The sequence below is a fragment of the Pagrus major genome, chromosome 13 (assembly GCF_040436345.1).
Source record: "Pagrus major chromosome 13, Pma_NU_1.0".
In the NCBI taxonomy this organism is placed as follows: Eukaryota; Metazoa; Chordata; class Actinopteri; order Spariformes; family Sparidae; genus Pagrus; species Pagrus major.
Genome location: NC_133227.1, coordinates 4,667,210 through 4,678,878, shown reverse-complemented (window position 1 = coordinate 4,678,878; position 11,669 = coordinate 4,667,210). Strand labels below are relative to the sequence as shown.

The 11,669-nt window shown below is 41.4% G+C and overlaps 1 protein-coding gene across 1 annotated transcript; it reads right to left on the bottom strand.

Moving 5' to 3' along the window:
• Positions 1-1,399: 1,399 nt before the first annotated feature.
• On the bottom strand, positions 1,400-11,388 carry slc6a7 (solute carrier family 6 member 7). The gene is made up of 14 exons (XM_073479159.1): positions 11,114-11,388; positions 9,130-9,361; positions 8,511-8,642; positions 6,760-6,970; positions 5,402-5,540; positions 5,116-5,250; positions 4,914-5,017; positions 4,702-4,826; positions 4,298-4,410; positions 4,070-4,207; positions 3,875-3,974; positions 3,553-3,671; positions 2,261-2,434; positions 1,400-2,106 (listed from the first exon to the last, which is right to left on the bottom strand). Exons 1-14 carry the CDS (start codon positions 11,189-11,191, stop codon positions 1,936-1,938), a joined length of 1,971 nt encoding a protein of 656 aa, XP_073335260.1. The 5' UTR covers positions 11,192-11,388; the 3' UTR covers positions 1,400-1,935.
• Positions 11,389-11,669: the final 281 nt, after the last annotated feature.

Genomic DNA, 11,669 nt, shown 5'->3' with positions numbered 1-11,669 from the left:
GCTTCTTTGTTGGCTCCATCTAAAATGTAATGTCCTATTTTCCTTGGATGTATTTGTTGTTTGTAGCCTATCCTGGATGTGTGTCTAACCTCACTTAAAATGATCCCCAGTAGGCCTCCACATCACTGACTGTTATGATCACCATTTGATAATTGTTTCCAAACTAATATTGTAAAGGCAACTTTGAAAATTCAGTTAAATAAATCTGATCTTATCTATATACTCATCTCACAGTCTTCACAAGACATTTATGAAAGAAAACTAATACATTGTAACTAAGAGAGTGATTACATAAAGATATAAAGACAACGAGAATATTTAATCATTATGCACAGCAATATACAAATGAATGGCAACAAGGTGTACTAAGGCATAAAGACGTTATCCTTAAACACAGGATAACAAAACGTTGTTAATCGAGAGGTCTAAATCTAAATCTACCTTAATCTAAAGGTAGGGATCCTGCCTGGAAGATGCTTTGAAAGAGAAAAACGGTAACTCATTATAAACACACACAAAATTAAAAGTTTCATGTGACTGAAAGGGTTTAAAAATGTGGACATTGCAGATCTGACAGGTTTATCCATCATCATCTTCTTATTTGTAACAGGACACAACAGGAAGCACATACTGTGTGCCCTGGAAAACAGCGGGGAATTTTCATCATAACCTCACATTAAATCTTTAGACATTCATTATCAAAACGTCAGTCCTCTGTGAGGGAAGTGCAACTAGTATGATAAACACATGTTATTTATCTGGTTGTCTTACAGTCTATTTCAATCAAGTCACTTCAAAGAGGTAAACGCATTCATGTGACCCGTGTATCCAAGTGAGCTGTCTTTTTGTAATTCTTCATATTAATCCAATATCCAACATACATAGTTCTGATTGTCAAGAAACATTTTTAAATTAAGTAGTGTGGCCATATTGCCAAGAAATAACATTTTAACAACTGACTTTGATGTCTTCTTGAAGCAAGCCCTCTAATCAGTGACATTTGGACCCACAGTTGTGAAAAATGTTTGCAAGATTGACACCATGACAACAAATACATTCAACCGATGAGTACCTTTCCAGATAATACATTTCATCACAATGACTTAAGGAGGGCTTTCTGCCAATAAATAGCAAAGTTTTATTAAACATTAAAATCTAAAACCTACATAAATATGTGTAGATACCCACTGACTCCTATCACTTTTTTCTAAAGATGCTAAAGGATGGTTACGATACAATCTGCAGATATTCAATACTATTACAGACTTGTTTTGTAAGTTTGACATACTGAGCAATAACGTTTTCACTAGGAGTGACTTTGACTTTGAAACGCTGAGTGTCTGCTATCATACCGACACAGGAAAAGTAGGTAATAGTTCGTTTGGCAAGTTTTTTTTTCTATATTTATTTATTCTAGCAATAAGTTCAGCAATTAATCCTCTTAAAAAGTTGAATAGATTAAAAGTATTCCTCTGTGCAACTGAGTCGTCAGCACTCTTTAGTCCAGCAGTCTGATGACTTGAGGTCACCTCTCCAGGTCCATCAGTGGCTGTTGAAGGTAACAGTCAAGCATCACTGTATGTTTTTGTTCCTTGTACATGATAGATCTGGTACCTCAGCCGCTGTTGACCGCTACCAGTGAAAATTCATTCACTCTGCTACTATGATAATAAATAAGATCAGCAGATACACTGCTAATGTCCCAGTGGAGTCCTAATATGCCATCTACGAACCTTATATTCTATACAATGTAAAAAAACAAACAACAAAAGTTAAAAAATATACAATTTAAACATACATAAAACTATAAATAAAGGAATTAATCCACACTGCCCTGCAGGACACACAGTCCGGCCACCAGAACCTAGCTGGTGCACATATTAAATTAAGTCCTCTCAACAACTCAGTTTGTCCATCACTGCTCTCTCCGTGCCGTCACGCCTGGCTTCCCTGCTCCCACGTCATAGCAGTAAAGTCCATGTCTGTGAGCGTGACAGTGAACGGAGCCTCTACTCTCTCGTGCTCCATGCTCTCCTGTGCTCCGGCGGCACTGTTCACAGTGTTTACCCTCCAGGAGTTTAGAGGTCGAATTGATTTCTGGAAACGCTGCAAAAAAGAAGGACGAGACAGTCATCAACCCTCCCAATGTTATATCTTTAAACAGATACAGCAGTGACAGTCTGTTTGAGCTGTGCAGTTAGTGTGGCAGACATGTAACCAGACCTCACAGTAACAAAAAAACAAGAGTGGTGTTACTGACCTCTTTCAGCGTTCCAGTTTCCTTGCTGATGGCCACAATGGCCCAGATGAGGATCTGTAGACAGCAGGTCGCACCTATGCACACGCCCAACGCTTTGCCCCACCGTGGATACACATAGGACCCGTACTGGAGCGATGTGTTGTACATCTCAATGAAGATGTAGGTCAGGATGAACTACAGCCGCAAGGGGAAAGGCAGAGTGAGCAGAGGCTACAGGGGGGAAGTCAGATTGAATGTCAGTTTCCACTTTTAAATTATTCACAACTGTGTTTGTGAGATTTTCAGCACAGCTGGCTTTATTTCAAACACTGATGTTATTTCAGATGGTAATTGAGTTATCATCTTTGTTCACCCTCAGTATACGAACTCTTCAGTCATTTAATGTGATATTTTTACCTCACTGGGACAGCACAGTGTCTCAGCCCTCATCAAATTACCCTCTGACTGCAAGTGCAACAATACATGACAATAAAAGGTGACATTAGACAAATGGCCTTACAGTAAATGGTAATTCTGCTTCTGGTCAGAGGCAGAAATAATAGAGGAAGTGACGTAAGATGGGTTTTGTAACTGATACATACCAATGATACTGTAAGGCTATAATATGAGCTGTAGCCCAGCACCAACATAAAGGTCATTACATGGACACAGACATGAATCTTGATTTATCAAAAATAATCTTAATTACAATTGTTCATGTTTTATTTTTAGTGACTCTCAGTCTGAAAAGTTTTTAATTCCCTCAAAAACAAACAAGACTTTTTAGTATCGGTGCATCTCTACTCCCTAGCCTCTGTTTATTTTCATCTAACCAAAAAAGCAGTCATTTGAAAAGGTTTTGAAATACATGAAGAAAATCAACAACAAACTCTTGCTAAATTAAATAAATGTGAGAATTGCTAAGAACCAAATGGAGGGAAGAGGTCATTAACTATCTTGTGACCCCTAAAAAAGTTTTGCCACCAGAACAAATTAACCAAACTGTTAGACCATTAAAAAATTCATACACTGTACACCACTGCCATGAAAACATTGCATTCGACTCTAATGAACTAGAACAACCTGCCCCATTCCAGTTAAGCAGCCATATAGCCGAAACATGCTTTCTCTTTCATTCTTAAAGTTTAAAAATCCCTCAACATTATTGCATTTGGATTTTAGATAGATAACAGATACAATAATAAATATCAAATAGATATTCTGAAAAGCAAAGTTAGAGATAACCAGTGCTAATGTCACATTGTACCTGCGTCTACTAAAATATTGACATTAATACAGATTTGTTTACTCACCAGCAGAAGAAATGGCGTGCAGAACACCCAGCATGCTTTGAAGTAAAGCAGCACTTTGCCGCACCAGGGAGGGCAGTGGCAGATCATATCAAGAATGTCCTGACAAAACTGGTTGACTCCTAACAGAACAGTTCATTGAAAGGTGCATATTAGGAACAAGCAAGATCATCGGGACAACAGGGCATAACAGAACATGTGGTGAATATTCAGCAGCTTAAAAAACTGTTTGATATCTTTGCATTTTTAAGATTTGACAGACGGGTCAAGGAATGATGTGATGCAAGAGGTTTCATGTGAGGGTAAGGGGTGTGAGATGGGCTACCATAGAAGAAGGAGATGCCAATGCACATGAAGAGGGTGATGATGATGAGGCCGAAACTAGTGCTGAAGGAGTCAATGAGAGTGAACCAGTAAATCCCACCCTATAAGGACACAGACGGCATGGGGAATGAGTCACGTGATCGCAGACAAGATGCAATTTGCAGCCGTGTTCCTCACTCGCTAAAAGCACACTCACATCAGTCACTAACAGGAGACCCATCAGGTAGAAGCAGAAACACAGAGCACCCAGGAACATGGCCTTGTGCAGCGAGTTCAATCTGAGGTGCGGAAACTCGTCCAGCACAGCCGTAGTGATGCCCTCCATGTTGCCAAACTGTGAAGCAGCAGGGTAAAAGGTATTAATAAGGCAGACATGAGCATCTTTATTTCTGCTCATATCTTTGTGTGCTGTGTAGGACCTTACCAGCGTATCGATCCCCAGCATAAAGAGCATGAGGAAGAACATAATGGACCAGAACACTGAGCCAGGCAGCAGAGCGAGGGCCTCTGGGTAAGCGACAAAGGCCAACCCAGGACCTGAAGGAATAAAGGAATACATCAAGTTCAGGAAGGCAGTAAGTGCATAACATGGAACACAATTTGTTTTCAGAAGAAAATATTTTTAATAAAAAAATGACACAAACACACACAAACATCCTATTAACACTGCTATAAGACTAATTTTCAATGAGAGAAGGCCCCACAGAGAAGATTTTTTAAAAATTGTGCATAAATAATCTTATGATGTTGTTCAAAATGCTTTGAGTTAAGATGTCTGGATTGACGAGGATCCACAGGATTACTGCACAAAATGAGTTCAGTAACTACCTGTATCTGCCACCTCTGCGACAGGCACTCCCTTCTTCCATGCCATGTGACCCAGGATTGAGAATATAGCAAATCCTGCAAAGAAGCTGGTGCAGCAGTTTCCTGTGGTGATGACCAAAGTGTCCCTGAAATCCAAAGAACCATGATCAATAAAACTGAACCCATCATGGCTGCAACAACAGAGCCATCATTACAGCAGAGCAGAAACTCACCTGATGACATTGTTGTCAAACTTATTGTAAGAGGCCATGGAGAGCAGCCCTCCAACTCCAATACCTAAGGAGTAGAAGATCTGAGAGGCTGCGTCGTTCCATACCTGAAATATAGACAGAAGAATACAGACAGAAATATGCTTAAAACAAGGAAAATATCTTCACACACTCCTCAGCTTATCCAGTGCACCATCAGAAGTACCTGTGCATTAGCTAATCGGCCCCAGTCTGGTGTGAGGTAGAAGGCGATGCCCTGAAGAGAGCCCTCCAGTGTGGCTCCTCTGATGATCAGGACAATGAGCACAAAGTATGGGAAGGTAGCCGTTACATAAACCACCTGAAATCACAGACAGTACAAACGTTAGTCCGACAGGGTTTGGCAGCAAAGGGCAGGTTCGTGTGTGTGTGTGTGTGTGTGTGTGTGTGTGTGTGTGTGTGTGTGTGTGTGTTTTGTGAGAGCTGACAATAACAACATTGTGTTGGTTCACCTTGCCAGAGCTGCGGATGCCCTTGAGCATACACAGGAAGATGATGATCCAGGCAGCCAGGAGGCACAGAGCCAGGGGCCACCGGACAGGGCCCGGGTCGTGAAGGCCCTCGCTGTTTACTACACCCAACACACGCGTACTACAAGACACACAAGTCAAACACGTAAAAAACAGCACATTTCTCGCCACACCTGTTGTCAGTTATTACACACTAACTGATAAAATAAAAACAAGGTGTTTAAATATTTATCTTACATCAGTACATATTTTTAGTCCAACAGAGTAGCTCTAAAGTAGAGGAATAATAACATCAGCAACATTTTGTATGAAGCCCATAATGTAATGAAACACTTACAGTACATAATGCATCATAAGAGCTGCTGTAAGCCTTCATAATGTAACATACACAGTATAATGTAATATACAATGTCTAAGCAGTCAAAGGGCCTTACATATACGATCGCAATATTGTTCAACATCGAGTGTCATAAATGCTTCGAACTGCTTAATCCATTTTGCATAAAAGGTTATAAAGTGTTATGAACACAGAGCTCTGAATGTTTCAGAGTGTGTTTGGTTTTATGCTGCAATGCCTTCACAAATAGCTCAATTGAAACATAAAGGATAAAAAAACAGTAAATACGTCAGTCAGCAGAGGGAAGTGAGGAGGGGAAGTTTCCACAGGGTGAGTGGGCAGAGTTCAACACAGAAAAATGTCCTCTATCAATGCCTCTGAATGCCTGCCGCACCTTTTTTGAGTGTATGCTGTTGTGATAGGGTCAACAAACAGTCTTAATGAGATGTTGTGTCTTGCTGGAGTCCTTCGGTTTGTTTGCTGTATGTCAACAAACCTTTACTATTACCCAAAGAAGCAGACAGTAAGCTGTCATCAAGGCCTAGTGGCTGACCAAAACAACCTTTTCATCGCGTTCATGACACTGTTCAAACTTTCATGCAAAATGTATCCAGAGAACTGAGGAGTAATGGTGATAGTTAACTTACAGTATTGTATTTATAATGCCTAAAAATCTGTTGTAATAAAACATCATAATGATGCGGGTGTGATATTTCAGGAAGTCCATGGTCATATTTACCGAAAAGGTAATAGTTTAACCAGCTTGAGGTGTCAAGTCATTGTTCACAATACTTGTCTTTGTTGAAAGTATGTACAAAAGGAGTGGTCACATGTGTAATATATCATAACACTTAAACACATGAATATTGACATGAATAAAACAAAAATGAAGTTGCATGGAGATGTACAGGAGACATTCTACAGTCTGAAGAAGATGATGAAGGACAGTGTTGTTTTTATCATGTTTTTACAAATATAAAAGGTGAATGATTGTTTGACTTACTTCCAGAACATCTCTGTGGGGCTGAGGACTTTACCAGTGGAGCTATTACCGGTTGTGCTGTTACCACAGAGACCTGCATTGGCAATAGCATCACAGGACCAGGGCAGAGGGCTCTGGAAGGAGCTGCCCAGGTAGTAAAACGTCCATGCTATAATGACATTATAGTAGAGACACACCAGCGTGGACACACACAGCATCCCAATGCCAATACCTATGGGAGGAGACACAACCTTAAGCCTTCAGATACATACTGTTGTGTAAGCATGCCGTGTGAGATATCAGTTGGTAAATTTTAATATGCAGATAGCTATGAAGCCATGAAAATTAAATAGTCACCAACATTTAAGACACTTAAAAGGGACAGTTCACCTCCAAATCCAAAATAAATATTTTTCCTTTTATGCTTTTTATCCATCTGGATTGTTTTTAGTGTGAGTTGCTGAGTTTTGGAGATATGGACTGTAGAGATGTCTTCTCTCCAGTATAATGGAACTAGATGGCACCAGGCTTGTGATGCTTCAAGGGCCAAAAATAATACATCTGAAACACTCAACAGCAATGTCTCTTTCAGATTTGTACACTGGGGAGACAAAACAACCTCTCCATAAACGAATGGTACAACACAGGAGGGCCAACTCCTCAGGTCAAGACTCTGCTGTCCACTTACATCTGAAGGAGAAAAATCATTCCTTTGAGGACAACAATGTAAACATCTTGGCCAGAGAAGACAGATGGTTTGAAAGAGGAATAAAATAATCCATCTATGTCAAACTGGAACGGCCATCTTTGAACAGAGGAGGTGGCCTACAACTTTACTTATCACCCACTTACAATGCAGTACTGAGTTCCCTCCCCGGACAGCTTAACAACCATTCGCACCCGGGCTCACCTAGCCCTAGAAACCCACATGAAGGCCATTTGAGTCAATGACCCACAAGTGGCCCCAACGACTCTGAAACTCAGAGCTCACACGTGTCCTTAACGACTCTGTAAGGACACTCCCACACCGAGTTTAAAAGCCTGCAACTCCCCTCCAGTTAGTCAGAACTGAAGGAGCCTCTTGGATGAGAGGTTAAACAGAAACAAGTCCAGTTGCCTACGAATCAGCACTTAGAATCTCTACATATGTACTTTTGATTTTGGGGTGAACTGTCCCTTTCATGTTGTGCTTGTTAACCAGAAGCTGTTCATTTCATCTTATTACACTTGAAACTCTCTTGTCCTTGCTGAGAACTTGCATTTCCACTTTAAAATGACCGAGCCTTACGCCAAAACCTGCTTTTCTGGCTCTATTTTTGGCTGTAAGATAGTTCCTGCAGGTTTCTTCATCAGGCGTTTATATTTAGCAACCAAGTTGCAGAGCTCTCAGGAATGCTTAGCGTTGACTTGTAGTGACGTACAGTATATGCATGACGTACAGTGGTGATGTGGCACACTGGTGTGAGTCAGCCAGTTATTTTCCTGGACTCTGAAGTTGAGTGACTGGTGACACAGGTATCAACCCCAGATCCTGCTGACTCAAATCATGACGTATGGCTCAAACTGGATGCTCAAGATTGCTGGAGAACTACTATATAACTGTGATAGGATATTTTAAAATCTAACACCATATAGCTAATTAAAATTCAGTATCAAGCCGCATTAAATCACCACACTGACATAATTATATCTAAAAGGTTTCGAGGTTGTATGTCTCTGAATTACAAGTGTATAATTACTGGGCTAAAGAGCATGATACAGGAGGGCATTACCTTTGAGCAGAGGGCAACATTTCCATACGGTGATGGGGCCGGCTGCTCCGTACTGGCCTAAACTCAGCTCCATGAGGAAGAGTGGAACCCCCGTGAAAAATAGCATTATGAAGTAGGGGATGAGGAACACACCTGTGAAGATTAAACAGCTTGATGAAGGGTGGTGTGAGGTGACAAAACCAGTGAAAGGACTCGTTTTATGTGGGTAGACGGCCTGTAGAGGCAGGCTAACTTCTGTCTAGGTGTCAGCTTTATAGACAAATGTTTTTCCGCTTTACAGTGAGTCAAGCTCCAACATGTTTGATTTCAGATGCATAGCACGTGAGGCTGGGTTAGAAAGGCAGACCGTATGTCTGCTGTGTAATCAAGGAAAACTGTCTCTACTTATGGGATTAGTGGATGCTTTGTGTTCATCTCCCAGTACCAAAGGCTGCCGTGGATAGCTCTGGACTGTGTGTGCAAATAAGCCAGCATGATTAGGAGGAAAGCGCACACCCAAGGGCAGGGCAAAGAGTGCCTCCTGCCCAAATGGGTGTAACAAATCACTACAGACATACACCAAGGCATTTTAAGCGCTTGAGACTTCAGAGGGGAATGAACATGCCGGCAGACTGCTCACCTCCTCCATTGCGATAACAAAGGTAGGGGAATCGCCACACGTTCCCCAGTCCCACGCAGTACCCGATACAGGAGAGCAGGAACTCATACTTCCCTCCCCACTGCTCCCTCGGGATAATCGGGGTCGGAGTGGGCGCAGGACTCGTGGGTCGAGATTCAAGCTGTGGTGTAGGTGTAGGTGTCGAGGTGTGGCCATTTTGAGTGACAGTATGGCCATTCAAGTGAACCGAATTCTAGAAAAGAAAACAACAACATATTTTTAAGACAGTGAAATGAGAGGAGTGAGGAGAGTCAGTCAAATCCCTTTGCTGCTTCATGACAGGGGAGTCAAGTTGTTTAGATGTGAGTTATAAAGAATATTAGAGAAAGTTGATTGTTGCAAAAAAGAATCAATTAAATAATTAATCACTGTTTGAGTACATTAACAGTAAAAACACCAAACATTGGCTCAGAGGTACTGTAACTGTAAAACAGCTCAATGTTGCCATGTCATGAGGTGTTCAAACCACCAAGCAGACTTCCTCTTCCTTCCTGTAGGTCATCCATCTCTAAACATGAAAGGAACTATTTTCTCGTGTCAGGTAGCAGAGAGGAAGTCTGATCTAGATAACAGCAGGGCTTCTGCTTTAGATACTGCTGCTGTCATTGTGATGTGTTTAAAGATAGATAATTAATCAGTCATTCTCATGACACAAATACAATAAGCACAGTTATATTAAAGTTATGCCCCAGTCTTGTGTCATCCAAAATGTAACCTCTTTCAGATTTCTTGTATCGCTAGGTTTTACATGCACAAAGAGAATACATGATCGTGAGTAGAAATATGGAGGCATCGAGACATCAATACATCAATGTCTGATACAGGAAGTTGGGGCACTCCACAATGTGTTGACAAGATAGCTTAACAGAGGAATATGTCAGACCGACTGCAGCACTGCAGGGAACCAAGTGTGGTTGCAATGTTGTGGCAGACAAAAAAATAGATTTTTTTTAATACTGTAGAATTCAATACCTTAGATGAGCCAATGTACAAAGTATAACTGTAGACTTTCAATAACACAGCAACCCTTGAACCAAGAGGACTAGTAAGAATGAATGAACCGCATCAAAGGCTGTGCTACAAGTTTACTTTTAATGTAGTTTAATCATCAGCATTTGATAAAAGATCATTTGAAAATAAACAATACAAGGAACCTTACATTTCTACCAACTAACGATTATTGTCAATGTCGATTCATCTGCAGAAAATCCTCTCAGTTATTTTCTTGATAAATCGATTTTTTCAACCAGAAAAGAGCTCTGATGAGACGAGAAAAAACAGCTTAACAAACACACTTATTCTGTAAAACAAAACTATCATTTAAAAAAACAACAAAGAAAACAGCAAATCTTCACAATTGAGTTGCTGAAATTAATGTTGGGGCATTTTTCTTGAAAAACTGACTGCAACAATCAGTCGGTTATTTGTTGAAGATTACTTTTTACTCCACTAATCGATATCGATAAATCAAATCGATCAACTCATTTCACTTCTAAATGCTCTATTAGTGAAAATAAGACAGGTCAAAATGAGTAATGTGTCCATTTAATACCTGGCTACACCTCTAATCATCTTTAATGATCACTTGCTTTGATAATGTTAAATAACTGAATGCAACACCATGAGAGCAGCTGAGTGCAGCTTGTGTATGTGGTGGTAAACCCTGAGAAAAGTCTGCGCAGACACACGTGTCAGTGAGTACACTGTGGTTTATCTGTCCTGTGTACAGTGTGTCTGTATAGGTGTAGCTGAGGACTGAGGACAGTAATGTGGACAGACAGGTTGGACGGCTTCATCTCAAGAAATTTTATCTCTTCTGCCACGACCTCCGGGAGCTCCGGAAGGTGAAATTAAATCTTTCGTAAAAGTGTCCCACATCCTTTTCAGAGTATTAACCCCGCACAGACTGTATGTTTAGATGCGGACCCTGTGGTGAACAACAAACCTCCGCTCCTACGTGTCCTGTGGTCGCTCTGGACTCAGCGGGGCTCCCGGGTGCTGCTTTGCCGCTTTCGTCGTGCATTTCCCCGCGGCACAGGTGCTGCTTCACTGCTGTATCTGTCGCTCGTTAATCCACATTTTACACCGTGAAGTCCGCTTGAAAGTTCGCCGCGGTGGTGTAGTTTCTGGTTGTGGTTGAAGAAGTACAGCCGGCGTTTACCGAGTCAGGCTGTGACACAGCAGGGAGACATCGACGATGACGATAAGGAAGCGGGCCGGTGGGCGGCGAGGTGAAGGGCAGGAGGCAGGGCGCAAGTGCAGCTCAGACACGGAGGAGGAGAAAGCACCTCCTCCACCTCCTCCTCCTCACCTGGGCTTTGTTTTGTTTGCAGGGCAGGGTTGTTTTGGGTTGGGTTACTAGAGGAGGTAATACCTGGGATGGGTAATTTGATCATTTATAGGCGCAACTTAGCCAAACACCTTGTTGCCAGATTTGGCTTTTCATTTTATTTTGAAAGGAACAACAAGAGATCTGCTTCATCACACCAGCAGGCTGAATG